Below are 17,594 nucleotides of genomic sequence, written 5' to 3'. Positions count from 1 at the left end.
TTTAAAACCGGACCTGATTGGATGGTCGGACTGAAAAAATTGAGAACTGCTCAGGTGATCGATATTGGTTTTCCCCAAAATCGAAAATTTTTCCCAAAACCGTTGATTATGATCAGTAAACCATTGAACCAGACGATTAACCCTTCGAACCATTTATATGATTTTGATCATTTTTATTTTTTTAATTTTTTGTCAAAACGGATTGATCGTTTAGTTCAAACGGTCAAACCATTCAACCCGATAACTGGACCCTTGACCTCTCAAGATCGTTTTTAAAAACCATGGAATACATAGTCATATATGAGCAGCCGCATATGTGAAACAAATATGCTTAACTCAACATGAAATAGAATATAACGATTACTAATGAAAGCAGAATCATGTACTATGGGAACAAAGTAATTAATTGGAAAATAAGATTAATATATTCAATCACAACAAAGTTTATTGTTTATAGTAATTGGTACAAAATGCTTTAGTAATTATGGGTTTGAGCATAAATGTTCCCCCAACACAGATATGCTCCCAAATAGGAACAATTTCTCATAAAGGCACAAGAGCATTTTGTAGTCATTTTTCCTCTTTATTATGATTAATACTGCTTAAATTAATATTTGGTATATTATTTATATAATATAATACTATATTATAATATATAATGTATAGTTATATCTATATATATATATATATATATATATATATATATATATTCATAATTAAAGGATTAGATTGGGTCGTGGTGCACCGGATTGAGATTTATTCTAATTGGACCTGTTAATTAAAGAAATTGACTTTTTTTATTTGATTCGATTTTTCATGATCAAGGGAGGTATCCAAATCCAACTCTTACCGGATCAAATTAGATATGATCGGATTTATTTGCTGTAAAAGCACATAATTAAGGAGAAATGGCACTGTTGCTCGTCTTCTTCCTTTGTCTCTATCTTCGTATTCATGTGAATTAGGGCTGTTCACAGGTTGGGTTGGGTCGGTTTATTGCGGTTTTTCCAACCGACCGACCTGATCGGGTTACTTGACATAGAAACCGAAACCGACCCAGTGTTAAGCAAAACTGACTTGGTCGGTTTGAGTCGGGTTGGGTCGGTTTGGGTTGGTTTCGGTTCTAAGTTCATCCCTGTGATAAAATCTTGCTAATTTTAAAAACAGTCATAAATTGAACATCATTTCAGCCATCTCCTATGATAAAATTTAAATGAAAAGTTAATCACAAAAGTTGTTCATTAATCACTATTCACTAATCCAAAGTTTCTTGCAACCATTCAAAAACTAGGTGGCCTAATGGGCTTTGAAACTTCATGTTTGAACTAGGAACTAAGTCGGTTTCGATTTTCACACATCGGTTTAGGAATTTGCACAACCCGAAACCGACCCGTGCTGATGAAAACTTGACTGACTCGGATTGGATCGGTCTGGGTTGGTCGGGTTGGGCCTTCTTATGAACAGCCCTAATGCGAATGGATCATAAGATTCCAACCAAGTTATAATCAGAAATGCTCTTCACGTCCCAAAAAGCAAATCGATGGCTACATTCGAGTCTTTGGTTTGTTTGGCGATCTCAGACAAAGTGTAGATGCGCCGAGAAAGGCAAAGATGAACTCGGGCGAATTAGGTAGTAGAAGTATGACCACTTGACGTGTAAATGAATTTCTTTTGCTTTGTTGCGGTCTCCACAGGAGCAACTAGAGCCTGAGGTTGGCTGGGATTTGAGGTTGTTGACGTCACTTTGACTAAAGAAGCAAGACAACATTCCACTGTGCCACCTATGATTTTACCTCATGGTTTCTCGTGAGGATCGGGTGTTAGTTGCCATTGATGACCTTAACCTGCCAAGGGGCAAAGGAGGAAGACGAGCGACAATGCCGTTTTTTTGATATTTTTCAAAAAAAAATTATCCTATTTTTGTTATTATATAAAATATTATTTTTTATTGATATAAAGAACAAAAAGTTGCCTTTTTTTATCAGATGCCTTTATCAAATAATTGAAAATTTTATTATTTATTTGAAAGGATGTGAGGCGCTGATTTGATATGTTAAAAAGGGGATGAGATAGGATGTAGAATGATGGCTGTGGATTTAAAGGGGTGAGAAGTAAAAGTACGGAATTCGGATGAATTGAACGCGACGTTTGTTCGGATAGCTGTGAAACCGATGATGAGATTCCACGTCTGTAATGTGATTAGTGCGAGACCATATATTTTATTAATGACGTGGAACTTTATCATTGGTTCCACAGCCAGTCGAACAGCATTCGTTTTCAGTCAAACCTTGTTCAAAAGTACGATTCCAAAATGATGGCTGTGGCATAAAACCACGTTGCATCAACACAAAGTATGCGTTTTATTTGTGTGGGCACTGTAGGGGTTTTATTCAAGCGGAGATTTGGAACTTGACATCTCCAATCTATGATACCAATTCATTGGTTTCCAACTATTCAGGTATCTATGCCTCCTCCGCATCGTAGTGGGGCTCCAAGAGTTTATCCGGTTTGACACGTTGGTCAGATTTGTCTAAAAATTTGAACAACTGAGCGACAACTGACAAGTGTTCAACTGAAGGGGAGACGGGGAACTCCATGAAATTACATACTACTTTTGTGGTCAGGAAGGCTTGTAACAATTTTGTAAACACGAAAAATTCACCGAAGTCGTGCTTGTTGAAAAGGGAGACTTCAGAGCTCACGGCAGCCTCTCTCTCTCTCTCTCTCTCTCTCTCTCTCTCTCTCAACCACTACTTCTGTTGTTACAGGTTTCAAGGATTTCACGGGATTCTCTAAGGATCTAAGGACAAAAAGCTATCGAAATTATCGGGATTTTCCCAGTATTTTTTTCTCTGATTATCGCTGAATTTGGAAGCATTGGAGAGCTCAAAGTTCTGTGAATTTCTTTAAAGAATTTCATTGTGCGCACTTTTGGAAGGAGATAGATTTCTTTTTGTTATGTGGAGATATTGGGTTTGAGGCTATTTTCATTCAAGTTCTTGCGCTCGTTATTGTGTTTTTGTCTCTCGAATTTCGTTTTGGGTAGGTGTTGTAGATTGAGATTAGGTGGTCTTGGGGGTATTTCCGTGAATTGTCACTGAATTGGAGGATTGTAATACTTTCTTTTGGGTGCCTGAATTGAAATCTTGGTAAGAAATTCGTCCGTTGAATAAATGGGAGTACAAAACCCTTTAATTTTTTTCTAAGGGGTTTTACCATTTTACCCTAATTAAGAAGGGAGTGTTATTCTTTGATACTAATTGAAGCTGCTATCGAGGAACTGGTGCTGTCTATACTCATTCTGGTCATTTTCGTTTAGCCAATTTCAAATTTTAAGGAGATTGGTTTCAGGGTGTTTTATTTGCAAATTGTGGGAGCTGGGCGTTGAATTTTCTGAGGATGACAATCGAGTCTTTACCTGGAAGTTCAGGGTATTTGGACTCAGGCGCTGGAAGAAAGAATTCGTATTTCAGCAACCCTTATGTACTGGGTCTGACTCTGACTGCTAGTATTGGTGGCTTGTTGTTCGGGTATGACACAGGTACTGATACAATCTTCTGTGCTATTGCTATGTTTTCTGTTTATGATTTATGAGAGGTATTAGTACTATTTCTTGAACGTTCTACTCGTCTTGATATTATCTTGTTTCTTTCTATTTAGTTGTAAGTGATGCATCTGATTTAGACTTTAGCAATGATCAATTACTCTTGTAAGTTGTAAGTCAAAATGCTTGGATGATAAAAGTATTCAACCTTGAAGAGGAATACCAAAGTCCTGATTGAAGAAGGAAATGGAAGATATCCTCTATTATCAAAGTAGGGGGATGTTAACCATCCAAGGTCTTTCTCATGTTCTTTGGTTGTTTAGAAACAATTGCTGCAAAAGCTCTGAAAAGAAATAATATAATTGCATCTTCTCCATTGGATATTTAATTGGGGATTCCTTGATGGATATGGCCAATATTTTTCATATAAAGTTTGTTTACTATAATACATTTTAACTTTATCCTAGATGTGGTCCCTGAGGATGATGATTGTATTAGCTTACCGCACTAACAACGTAGGATGTGTTAGGTCGAGTCAAACAAATCTAACAACCTGCTTATCAACCATTTATATATACCCTTAATTTTATGTAGCTCGTTTTCTCAACATTCAGCTTGTTGTTAGGATCAATGGGATTATCAATTTTATCTCCTAACTTTCTAGGAATATGTCTGGGTTGGGGAGTCTCCTTTGAAAGATGTGTTTCCTTCCATGCTTGTTCTCTTCAACCTGAAAGAAAGACCTGTGTCGGAGTTCATTCAGTCTTCTTCCTCTATTGGGTTGAATTGGAACTTGGGTCTTTTGAGGAACCCTAGAGAGTCTGGAATTCCTTTTGTCTAACCTGTTGAGTATTTTGGACAACATAGTTTTTAATGCTCCTGCAAGTGGTAGTCGGGTTTGGTCTTTGAGTCCTAATGGGATGTTTTCCTATAAATCTTTTTTCACCTCTCTTGTAGCCACTGCATCTTCTCTTCCCTTTTCTGTGAAAGAAGTATGGTCTATTCCTATCCCCCCAAAAGTTAGTTCTTTTTGTTGTGAAGTTTTCCATGGGAGCATTAATACTTGTGACTTGTTGCAATGGAAAAGACCAAATGTGTCCTTGTCCTCTAATTGGTGCTTTCTCTATAAGTTAAATGGTGAGACTGCCTACCATCTCTTAATCTCCTGTCCCTTTGTTTGTTGTATTTGGGAATGGTTTTGTTCTCTTTTTGGTTGTAGGTGTAATCCCCCTGCCAGTTTGGATGGGTTGTTTTGCCCATTTGTTTTGTGTACAAAAAAGGGGGCAGAATTTTGTGGGGATGTAAGCAGTGCTTTGGACAGTTCGGGAAGAGAGGAACACAAGAATTTTTGGGGAAAAAGAAAAGAGTAAGGAGACAGTCATTGTAATTGTAACCCTAAGAGTTGCACATTGGGTGAAGAAATCGAAACTTTTTTCAAACTTTACAGTGGAGGATTTCTTTAGGAATTGGGGGGCAATAGAAAGGGGTGATGCAGTCGGAGCAGAGCTTATGGCAGCAATTTTTGGGGTACAAAAGCTAAAGAAATGGGGATTATAAAGTTGGTTATTGAAGGGGATTTGAAGATAGTAGTTGGGTGGCTGAAGAAAGGTAAGGCCGTAAGGGAGTGGTTTGGAATTATTGAAATGAAATTATACATTTCAAGTGGATTTCAAGGGAATTGAAAATCCAAATAAGAGGGTAATAAGGTCAGTTAATTGTTTGGTGGAGGGTTTGGCTAAGAACGTGTTCATAAACATCAATTGTATTGGGCTCAATTGTAATAGGGTGATGGGGTGTTTGTTGCTGTAACGGGTTCACAACCCCTTGTAACCTTTTCTAATTTAGGTAATTAATTAAGTTTTCTGTGTTGCTGATAAAAAAGTGTGGAATAAACAGGTCTTGGAAATGTGCAAACAAGAAAGACAGAGCTTGTAGGGAAAATGCCAAGGTTGGATAGGCTGAAAAAAGAGGATGCATTGTCCAATGAAGGGAGAAGAGAGAGAAACATTTTGAAGGAAGAATTGGAGAAAATATTTCATTTTGAGAATGTGATGTGGAGGCAAAAATCTAAAGTTTTATGGCTTAAGGAAGGGGATAAAATAGCACTTCTTTCTAGGCCAAATAAATTTCATTCTTAGGCTAGAGGAGGATGAAAGGGTGGTGGATGACCAGGAATAAATTGCAGAAACTATTAAAAATTTCTACATTGATTTGTTCAGCTCCTCTCCATGTAGTAACTGTTTCCTTGGTGATTTGTGGTTGGAAATAATTGGAGGAGTCCAAAAATCTTGGTTGGAAAGGGAACTCGAAGAGGAGGAAGTATGGGCAGCAATTAAGGTGATGAAGTGAGACAAAACACTAGGGTTGGATGGATTCAATATTTTTTTCTACGTCTTGTTGGGATATTGTCAAGAAGGATTTTATGCAGATATTTAAAGAAATGTAGATTGCAAAGTTTATTGAGAAGGTGCGAAAACTACATTCATTTCCTTGATTCCTAAGGTGGAGGATGCTTCGAAGGTAGAAGATTTCAGCCAATAAGTGTAATCACTAGCCCTTATAAGATTATTGGAAAAGTTTGTCAAGAAGGTTGCAATTAGTTTTGCATGAAGTATTAGGTCCTACTTGAATGGTTTTTGTAGAAGGGAGACAAATTTTGGATGGGGTTTTGGCTGCAAGTGAATGTGCTGATGCAAGAATTAGAAGTGGGAAGGTAGGTGTGATTTGTAAATTGGACATTGATAAGGCTTATGATCATGTGGAATGGGATTTGTTAGAAGTTCTGGATGGAATGGGATTTGGGGAGAAATGGAGGAGGTGGATTTTTCCAAGCTTCAAGAGGCACTAGACAAGGTTATCTATTTTCCTGCTTGTTTTGGTCTTGGTGGCAGAGGTGATGATCAGAATGTTGGTAAGAGGGGTGGAATAGGGGCTTTTTGAAGGTTTTCTAGTTGGAAATGGAGAGGTGTTGATTTCACATTTGCAATTTACGGATGATACATTGATTTTTTTGGATGCTGCAGTTCTAATATTAGGAGCAATTTTGAAATGTTATGAGATGGTGTCTGGGCAAAAAATTAATCTGTTAAAGAGTGTAATGATTGTGGTGGGGGGCATTTTGCATGCAAATTTGGAGGCTTGTGCTAGAGTCATATGATGTTTGGTGGGGGAGTGAGATTTGGGACTTCTATTGGAGCAAAATCTTCAGCACATATATTTGGCTGCCTATTTTAGATATAATTGATCAAAGATTGGCGAGTTGGAAAGGTAGGTATTTGTTGTTGGGCGGAAAGATTACTTTAATTGAGAGTGTTTTGTCTAATCTTCCAATTTATTATCTCTCATTGATTAAGGTGCTGTGCTTCAGTTGTGGAGACGATTGAGAATTTGAAAAAGGAGTTTCTTTGGAATGTTAGGGGTCATTATAAGAAATTTCATCTAGTGAAGTAGGAAAAGGTTTCAGGGATAAGAAGGATGTGGTCTTGAGATTAGGAGGGTAAGAACTTTTAATAAAGCTATCTTGGGGAAGTGGTTATGTAGGTTTGGGAGGGAGAGGGATTCATTGTGGAGAAGGGTGATTGCTTGCAAATAAGTTAATTATGGGTAGGATTTGAGGGAGGTTAAACCTTCATATGGAGTTTGTGTCAACTCTAGAAGGGGAAAATGAATTGTCATTCAAATATTTTGAATTTTGTTTCTTTTAATGTTGGGAATGGTGAACACATTAGGTTTTGAGAGGATGATTGGTTGGGGATAGGAAGCTTTGTGATCTTTGTCCAAGAATGTATAGATTGAGTAGAAGAAATATCTCAATTGCTCAATGCTATGAAATTATACAAGGTGGAGTGGTGTGGTTCCCAAAGTTAAGAATGGCTCTTCTAGACTAGGAAATGGAGGAATGTATTAATCTTCTAGCTAAGATCCAAAGAGCAGAGTTAAATCTGGAAAGAGTTGATTCTAAATGGTGCAAGGAGAGTAATAAGGGAATTTTCACAGTGAAGTCTTTTCTCAACGCTTCGGCAAGGAATCAAGTAGATAGGGAAACTGTTAAAGGTGTTTGGGGCAATCCTCTCCTGCTTAAGGTAGTGCCCTTTTGCTTGGATAGTGTCATTGGACAGCATTCTTACACAAGATCACATCATGGGTAAAGGCTTTCATTTGGCAGGAAGATGCTAACTTTGTCTTCTAGAGGATGAACTTGTGCTTCACCTGTGTTTTGGTCACTGCTATACAAAGATTATGTGGGGCTCCTTTTCTCAGTTTTCAAAATGGATATGTGGAACCCAAGATCTTCAAGTGAAAGTTTGGCTCTCTGGCCAGCCTTGAATGGAAATAGGAAAGAAAGATCATTTGGAGCTGTATACCTTTTGCATTTTGTTGGGAACTTTGGAAAGAAAGAAATAGAAGTTTTTTTTTGAAGACAAGCACAAATCTCATGATCGTCTTGTTTCTAGGTATGTAATAGGATTTTGGAATGGGTCCTGATTCTTTCAGAGTTTGAGAGCGGAGGCGAGGCGGTTGTGTTTCATAGGGGTGAGGCGTAAGCCTTGAGAAAAAAAAAAGAAAATGATATAATCCATAAACAATAAAGACATGAAAACATAACATTAGGATCTTATATGGCTTGTATGATATATTAGACATGGATTTATTTATTTTTATCAGTATATTAGACATGGACTTATGGTTCAAAGTATCCATACACCCTAATATGCTGAAAGGGATGTATTGAGTATCAGCACTTTGAACCATGCATACCTTTTTTTATAGTTTTTTTTTTATTATTTTATAAGGTTAGTTTTATATTATTTTATTATTAAAAAGATTTTTTTTTTAAAATACCATAAAAAAGGGGTATCGGTACCCCAAAGAGACACTACAATTTTGGTTAGAATCTTATCAAATTAGTATTTTATTTTTTCCCTTTTTTTTTTTAATTTTCCCCTAGAATAACAAAACCATAGAAGTCAAACTTTTCAATTTAGGGATATGAACCAACATTGTTTTGAAGAACAAGGCATTCCTATTTCCTTTCTTGCACTAGTATGCTAGTGAAGAGTGACCATCTATATGATGCATGTGCTTTAGAAGAAATAGATTATCAAGTATGAGACAAATGGGCAAATGGTTAAGAATAAAGCATGAACTGTAAGGCAAGTTATTTTCTTATACATTTATATGCAAGTTTTTATTTTTTGCATGTTTATTTATTTGCTCATTACACCAATATATACAACACAAGGCTTTTTTTTTGTCTTAAATTTATGTTTGCCCCTATGTAAACCTTCATATTCCACATTAGCATGCTGAATAGTTGAGGCCTAAGCCTTGGACATTTTGAGGCCAAAGGCCCAAAGGCTTAAGCCTCAAACAACTCAAGGCCTAAGCCTTGCTGGCGGCAAGGCTATTGAGGCTAGGCCTTTTTTTGTAGCCTCACCTCAAGAGCCTTTTAAAACAATGTTTGATAGGAACAATAAAGAATCTGGTGACAGTTGTAGTTAGGTCTTAGTTGGGCTTTTTTTTGGTTTTTATTTGTTTTGTAACATCCGCTCTATTAAGAGCATACTTTTCTTTGTACACTTTAGTATAAATATTATTGCACAGGGCGGCAATAATTTTTTTTTCTCCCCTCGTCTTTCTTCTCCAACCTCATCCTTCTTTCTTCTTCTCTTGTAAACCTTTCTTCTGTTCTTTTTCTTCCATTTTCTTTATTTTTTGTGGTACTTTATTGCCTACTTCGTACCAGAGCCGTTTTAAGGATTCTTGGTGTGCATCCCATGCAGTCTTGAGCATTGTCTTAAAAGGCTCTTGAGGCGAGGCCAAAGGCCTAAGCCTCGAGGTAAGGCTAGAAATAAAGATAAGTTATTGGAAGTAATGTGATTGGGAAAGAAATAAAGATATGTAAAGTTTGACATGCTTGAATTGTTGAGTGCTTGAATATGTTTTATATGTTACATTTGATTTTATTTTTGCATTTCACTTTTAGTATGTTTTATATGTTATGTTTATGTATTTTAATTTGAGCTAGTAGGCTTCTTAAAACATTTAGTTTAAAATCAAAGTTTGCATTTTAATTAACACTACTTTTTAATATTTTTTGAATTTCTTCAAAAATTTTTGTGTTGCTTCAAAAAGGTGTGTCTCACCTTGCACCTTGTGCCTTGGGTGCAAAAATCCGTTTTTTTTTTTTTTTGGCATCTTGTGCTTTTAAAATAAACAGGAGACACAAGATAATACAAGGTACATAAAAAATAATAATACAAAAAAAAAACTTACATAATATGGATCTTCATGACTACAATTACTGTTTTTTTTCTTAACTTGGTTATACCAGAAGAAATTCTTTTAGATTCCTGAGTTTGAAATCCTTTAATCTTGATATTAAATGGTGCATCATTTGCATCAACACTCTATTTCTCAGTTAATGCTTCCTTGTTCTGAAGTGTCATATTTACCTAACATAGTGAAAATATTTATTGCAGGTGTTATATCAGGGGCTCTTCTCTATATTCGAGATGATTTTGAGATGGTTGATCGTAGTAACTTTCTACAGGTACAAGTTATAAAATTGTTCTATTTGCTCTGATGTTTGAATAATCAACTTGATTGACTTTTGTTTCTCAGAAAGTTATTGAATCCTGACAATTACAGGAAACAATTGTTAGCATGGCACTAGTAGGAGCAGTAATTGGAGCTGCAGCAGGGGGTTGGATGAATGATGCTTGTGGACGTAAGAAAGCTACTCTTTTTGCTGATGTGGTGTTTACTATTGGATCAATTGTGATGGCCGCTGCACCAGACCCATATGTTCTTATATTTGGAAGGCTTCTGGTTGGCTTGGGTGTGGGTGTAGCATCTATTACTGCTCCAATCTATATTGCTGAAGCATCCCCATCTGAAATTAGGGGAGGACTTGTGAGCACAAATGTTCTTATGATTACTGGTGGACAGTTTCTTTCTTACCTTGTGAATCTTGCTTTTACTGAGGTCAGGTTTATTTTAATCTTCTGTTTTCTGTTATTTATCTATCTCTTCTTTATTATAGCTATTTTGAAAAATACCCAATAAAATCCTTAAAAGTAAGAACTAAAATGAAATTACCTAGTATATATATTATAGTAGGTGGATTGAGAAAGTTGTTGAGGATTTTACTGTTATTAGCTTCTTTTATTTTCTTATTTTGTTTAGTTAGCATGTTGGGACTACAATCTATTTGTTATAAGTCTTTTAAGCTGTAATTTATGTTTCTTTTTTAAGTAGTAAGCATCAGCCGCCCTATCAAGGGTATATGTCTTTGTACTTATTTTTTTATGTAAGTATAAAAGTTAATGGGAGAGGGTGGGCAGCATTATTGCCTTCTCTTTCTGTTCTCTATTCTTTCTCTTCTCCTTCTACTCTTCCACAAATTCTCACCTTCTTTCTTCCTCTTTGAAATTTTATTTCTGTTCTATTGATTTCTACTTGGTATCAGAGTCAAGATTAAACATTCTTGAAGCAGATTCATGCAGCCCTAGATCAGAGAACTGCATAAAGGAATAGAAAATTGATTAATTGGCATCAAGATCAGGAAGACTAGAGTGAAGGAAGAGTCCTAGTCAGATTGGACTCTTGGTTTTTGACCTGGAATTGGGCACTCAGATCTTTCTGGATTTCTTGGAGCTTCCTACAGTGGGTGGTTCAGTTTCTAGCAAGTTTTGGGCTTCATAGTGAGGTCGATACAGTATTCTCTTGCTTCTCTCAGTTACCAGGAAGGGAGATTTCTCTCTGGGCAAGGTTTTCAAAGGAAGAGCTCCCCACTTATTCTGCTGAGATTGATCTGATCTAGAAGTATTTTGTTTGTTTTTTCTTATTGATTTAAGCTGATTAAATTGATATGGAGGACTGTAGTGCTGAACAGAAATCTATCGGTGACCTAGGTCTGGGTGTAGGAGGTAATAGTGATCCTTTTGGATCTGGGGTTATTACTACAATTAAATTCAGTGGTACAAACTATCTAGAATGGCCACAATCAGCCAAGATGACTATTGGTGCACATGGAAAACTAGGGTGTATTAATGGAGAGGAGAAGAAACGTGATACAAATTATTCCCAGTGGGTGCAAGAGAATTACATGGTAAAAGTTTTTTGTGGGTTGATACTACAAAGGAGAATTAGTATGGAGCAATTGAGATTTATTCTCAGAAGCAAAATGCATCTAGAGCCTATTAGTTGAGGAATCAAATAATTAATACAAGGCAAGGAGATAGACCTCTTGTTTGGGAGAGTATTGAGGATGCAACAACTTATTAGAACTTGGTAGAAAAGAATAGGGTGTTTGAATTCCTGGCTGGACTAAACCCTGGATTTGATATTTCTAGATTAGGGGTGAGCAAATGGTCTATTTGGATAAAAATTGAACTGAATAAACCGAAATCTTTAAAACCAAAATTTTAAATGAAAAACTGAACTGAAATCAAAATATTGAAAAACCTAAATAACCGAAACCAAAATTTTCGGTTCGGTTTTCGGTTAAAACCAAATTTCAGCACTGTATATATTCTAATATATATTATAGTGTATGTTTTAATATATAATATATACTAAAAAATATATGTTATACAAAGTATATAATAAATTATATATTTTAATACATAATATAATACAATATAATATATTTTACATATTATATATGTATTATATGTTAATATATATTATAGATAATAAAGTTCGGTTAATTTGGTTTTTTCGGTTAAAAAAGTTTCTAAACATGAAAACCGAAACCGAAACCAAAATTTTACAAAACCGAAATAACCAAAACTGGAAAAATCGAACCGAAAAAAAAACAAAATTGAAATTTTTGGTTTCGTTTTTTGATTTTAGCCGAATAATGCTCACCCCTATTCTAGATAGCACATTCTTTCTGGAGAAAGTGTGACCCTTTCTCAAGCATATACTTTTGTGTATGGAAAGGAGAGTGGGAGGAATGTAGACAGACTAGGATCGACCAATCAGCTATGGTTAGTACAGCCAAACCTAAACCCAATGGAGACAGGGGGAGTAATGAGATTAAACTAGAAGACAAGAAGGACTTGGTATGTGACTATTGCAAGAAGCCTAAGCATACTAGAGATACCTGCTAGAAACTCCATCAACATCTTATATCAGCTTGGGTTAGAAACATGAAAGGAAATGCTATTATGACAATCATTGGAGACTCATTAGGACCTCTAACTCCAGCTTCCTTGGAGTCCATTGCAGTACCAGCAGTTAAGTCAGAATTGGAGAAGTATGGGTGTAAGCATCAAGAAATGGCCCACTTGGGTTGAATTTGAGTTGCCACCTGTCATTCAAGTGAAATGGAGGTGGGTGATAGGACCTCTGGGAACTATATCAATTGGGTGTTATTAGTGAAGTGGTGTCCCCCTTTATCAAAATGGGACTTACCCAAATCATCATCTAAGCCTTGTTCCAGCTATATGGTTCTGCTACATGACCCCGATCTGATGTTTTCAATTTACTTTTTATTCTAAGTTAATAACTTGCAATTACTTCAAGAAATATTATCTCTTCAAAGATATTTTATTGTGGAAAATAAGGGAATTCAGGGGCACCCTCCTAATGACACTGGTAGGAAGTATTTCTTTGACACTCTATCCTCAACTTGTGATTGATTGGGAATTGGGAGGACAATAAGAGAAGCTCTCTTTCTCTCTTATTTAGTTGCAAGAAATTCTCCATGTATGCTGTGTGTACTTTCTTTATTCTTATGGTTAGAGCCTAAATTTCAGTTTGCTCAAAATCTATGAATGCCATTTTCATGATAGAACAGGTCGCAGGGACGTGGCGCTGGATGCTTGGGGTTGCTGCTGTACCAGCTGTTATACAATTTTTTCTTATGTTGCTTCTTCCTGAGTCTCCCCGCTGGCTTTATATGAAGGTACAAAAATACTTTGTTCTGTTTCCTTTCGTGGAATTTATTTGTAGACTGCCTATTGTTTTGTGCCATTCATTTTCAACATGAGCCTTAACTGCAGAATGAGAAATCTGAAGCTGTTGCTGTACTTGCTAAAATCTATGATCCTTACCGTTTGGAGGAGGAGATTGACCAACTATCTGTTGCATTGCAAGAAGAACTTGATACAGGGAATGCTATCAGATATCAAGATATTTTCAAATACAAGGAAATCAGACTTGCATTTCTGGCTGGTGCTGGACTTCAGGTAAAAATGAATGACTGCTTCTAAGCTGTATGAGTGTTTTTAGATAACTGGATGCTGCCATCATTGAGCTGTCAATACTGCCTTGGCACATGGCTCAATATGTAGCTTTTAGTGGTAGGCCATAATAGTTTAATGGTAATTGTTGGCCAAGTTCATGGATGCATGCGTGCGTCATGATTTTGAAACCAGACTGGACCAGGCGGTTGGACAGTTGGCCTGGGAACCGGTCATGGCTCCAAGTCCAGTATGACTGGGATCAGACCGCATGGTCGGGCCTTTTGACCCCGGGAACTGGTGGCCAAAACAGTTCCGTTTCTGGGTCGGCTTTTAAAACCATGGTGTGCATGTACACATACATATTGCATGCTTACAAGAAATTAAATGGAAGGGGGAAATGCTAAAGAAATTGATGCTACAAACTATAGTACAAGGGAGAAGTAAATAATAGAAATGGAGTAGAAATAATGGTAGATAAGGATTAAAAAATGAAATTGTAACTACTAAAAGAGTTAGAGATAGAATAATTCTAACTAATTTTAGGTGGGGAAATCATTAACATTAAAAGATAATTTAGGAAAACTTAAAAAGGGGTTTTAATCGAAGAAATTCCAAATGAAGAGAAGACTTTCATAGGAGGACATATAAATAGGTGTGCTGGGAAAAGAATTGCAGGATATGATACGACACATGGAGGATTTGGATTTGGATAGAGAAATGAAATAGGAAAACAATTTTAGAATTTTCAATAGCTTATAATATAGCATTGGTAACACATTTTAAAAAGGATGGACATTTAATAACATTTAAAAGTGGATTATATTTTAAGTTAAATAAGTTTTTTTTTTCCCTTACTAGGAGAATAGAACAACAAGGATTGCAAAGTCATTTCAGGGGAAAACTTAACCATGCAGTATAGATTGTTGGTGGTAGATGTGTACATTAGGAAATTGAAGTGAATAGAAAATAAAGTAGGTGCCTAAGAAATAGGTGTGGGCAAATCTAGGAGGAGAAAAATTAGCACAATTTAGAGGTAGGTTAATAATAAAAGGAAAGTGAAACTTAAATGAAGACATTAATAATATGTGGCTGGAAATTGCTAACTGTATAAAAAAATAGTAGCAAAGGACGTTTTAGAAGAATCTAAATGAAAATAGCAAAATGCAAAAGAAACTTAGTGGTGAAATGAAGAGATTCAGAGTACAACCAAAGTAAAATGAGCATGTTATGAATATTGGCAGAAGACCAAAGATGTAGAAACTTGGAAAAGTATAAAGCCATAAGAAATGAAATTAAAAAAGAAAGTAAGTGAATCTAAATTTAAAGCATATTATAGACTTCATCATAACTTAGGCACTAAAGAAGGAGAAAATGGATTTATAAATTAGCAAAAATGAGAGAAAGGAAGGCAGAGATTTAAATCATGTTAGATGCATCAAAGATGGAGATCAAGGAGTCTCAACAAAAGATGAAGAAATAGAGGAAAGATACAATAAACTGCTTTGAGAATTTTTTTTTTTTTTGATAAGTAAACTGCTTAGAGAAATTATTAAATGAAGAACATTTAGAGGGTGCTAATGAAAAAGGGGTTTATAAATGTAGTGGCATTAAAAATAACATCTACTTCCATAAAATTAGAATTACCAAAGTGAAGTAGTTACTAAATAAGATGAAGGGAGGAAAGGCAAAAGTACCTGATGGTATCTCAATAGAGTTCTCAAAGGTTATTGAAGGGGTAAACTTATTATGGCTTAAGGATTTTGAAGGCCAAACACAACATGGTAAATGGTTTGATTATGGAAAATGAACAATGTAGAATCTGCTTAGGTATTCTATTACCATTGACTTCTCTGATTCTTGGTATGGTGCGTTGCATTAACTTGTGCAAGAAACAAAAGTACATTTTGGTTGTTTCAAATGCACATCACTCAATGTGATAAGGTGCAGCTTGTGAGATCTGAGTTGTAAAAGTTTAACATCATGCATGCTAGGCTTTATGCTGCAACATTGATGTCAGACACCTAATTCCGCTTGCCTGCTTGAACCTAAAATTATCTATGTTGATGATACGATAAAACGTTATAGTACTCTTACCATTTTGAACCACCTATGGTTTTCTACTTCTGATTGCATGGTTCATATAATAGGAGCTCTTTTGGAATATTGCCTTATAGGGAAATTAAAAAGTAAAATGGCAAAACTAGATTAGTGAAAATCATGGATCAGAATGTCAAGAATTATTCATTGATTCAGAAATTTGAGTTTGCAGGCTTTTCAGCAGTTCACTGGAATCAACACAGTCATGTACTACAGCCCTACAATTGTGCAAATGGCTGGGTTTCATTCTAATCAGTTAGCCTTGCTCCTTTCCTTGATTGTTGCTGGTGTGAATGCTACAGGAACTATTGTAGGTATTTACCTGATTGACCGTTTTGGGCGGCGGCGTTTAGCCCTAACCAGCTTATCTGGTGTAATTGTATCCCTTGTGGTCCTCTCTGGGGCATTCTTCTTACAGGCATCTGGTCTTTCATTGGGACTTTGTGAGGAAGGTGTTCTGCATGGCAACTGCAGTAGTGGATATAGCTGGCTTGCAATCTTGGGACTAGCACTGTACATTGCTTCTTTCTCACCTGGCATGGGGCCTGTGCCATGGGCTGTGAACTCAGAAATATATCCTGAGGCCTATCGAGGGGTTTGTGGTGGTATGGCAGCAACCGTGAATTGGGTGTCAAATCTCATTGTAGCACAGACGTTCCTGTCAATGGCTGCTGTTGTGGGGACTGCTGTGACATTCCTGATTCTTGCAGGTGTTGCTGTACTCGCTTTCTTGTTTGTGGTTGTTTATGTGCCAGAAACAAAGGGGTTGAGCTTTGAGCAAATGGAAAATTTGTGGAAAGAGAGAGCATTGGGGAGTGGGAATGACAGGGAAGGCCTACTTGGGAGGAGGAATGGGTTCTAAGTAGTTATATGCCCCTCGCCTTGTATATTTAATAGTATCAAATACAGGGTTCCTTCACAATGGGTTGGAATAAAAGCTCAGCTTTGAGGTTTGTTATTCATGTAAGGCCAATCATAATGTTCTTAAGGAGCAAATGGACATCACCGCCAGAAGTTTGGAATAAAATAAAGCAGCAGCAGGTCTTGTTCGAGATCATAATGGCCGATGGATATGTGGTTTCCCAGATTTTCTTGGTGATACAACTATTGATGTGGCTGAAAGTATGGGCTCTTAAACTATAACTTAAGCTGGTTCAGGAAAGATGGTACAACAGGCTGGTGCTCGAATCGGATTTTCAATCTAATGTTCTAATAATGCTTCAAGGAGTCTAATGTATGGTGTCTTGGTCCTTTATATGATGATAAACTGAGTTTACTACTAAGTGCCCCAATGTGGTTATCAGGCATTGTCATAGAGAAAGCAATCTGTGTGCTGATAGACTATCAAAAGTAGGTTCAGAACAATCTAGTAGATTGCAGATTTGTGCTGTTCCTCCTTGTATTTGTCTTACTGTCTTAGTTGATATGTATGGGGTGTCTACCCTCGTCGTTGTATTTATGCTTAGCTTAATATAGTTTCTTTTATGAGCGAAATAAAAAATGATATCAATTAATAAATTGATTAACTTTGGGGTTACATGCAATTCAAATAAATAGTTTTAAAATAAAATTAAAAAAGTAGATTATTAAAATCAATATTTTTTAAATGTTCATGAAATGAATGAACCATTAATCCATTAGTATATATTTATGTTAAAATGATTTACTTAATTTGGTAATTTATAAAATTAAAAGTTCTAGATTAATTAGTTTAGTAATTAAAATTATGAATTGCTTATGATATGAATCTTAAGAAA

The 17,594-nt window shown here is 36.1% G+C and overlaps 1 protein-coding gene across 2 annotated transcripts; it reads left to right on the top strand.

Moving 5' to 3' along the window:
• The first annotated feature begins 2,425 nt into the window (after positions 1–2,425).
• On the top strand, positions 2,426–17,239 carry INT1 (inositol transporter 1). 2 transcript variants are annotated; one of them, XM_088963085.1, is made up of 6 exons: positions 2,426–3,541; positions 10,027–10,097; positions 10,196–10,531; positions 13,353–13,460; positions 13,558–13,743; positions 16,010–17,239. In XM_088963085.1, exons 1-6 carry the CDS (start codon positions 3,400–3,402, stop codon positions 16,697–16,699), a joined length of 1,533 nt encoding a protein of 510 aa, XP_088819211.1. In that variant the 5' UTR covers positions 2,426–3,399; the 3' UTR covers positions 16,700–17,239. The 2 variants fall into 2 exon arrangements, with proteins under 2 accessions (XP_088819211.1, XP_088819212.1); XM_088963086.1 differs by lacking the exon at positions 2,426–3,541 and having other exon boundaries at positions 10,169–10,531.
• Positions 17,240–17,594: the final 355 nt, after the last annotated feature.

The sequence above is a fragment of the Nelumbo lutea genome, chromosome 1 (genome assembly GCF_056320005.1).
Source record: "Nelumbo lutea isolate HS-2025 chromosome 1, American lotus-T2T, whole genome shotgun sequence".
NCBI lineage: Eukaryota > Viridiplantae > Streptophyta > Magnoliopsida > Proteales > Nelumbonaceae > Nelumbo > Nelumbo lutea.
This window is presented reverse-complemented; position numbering and strand designations above follow the sequence as displayed.

Coding starts and splice junctions, on each gene's coding strand:
- INT1 (XM_088963085.1), top strand. CDS start 3,400: ATGACAATCGAGTCTTTACCTGGAAGTTCAGGGTATTTGGACTCAGGC. Junction 3,542..10,026: donor GTTGTTCGGGTATGACACAG/GTACTGATACAA, acceptor TATTTATTGCAG/GTGTTATATCAGGGGCTCTT. Junction 13,461..13,557: donor CCCGCTGGCTTTATATGAAG/GTACAAAAATAC, acceptor CCTTAACTGCAG/AATGAGAAATCTGAAGCTGT.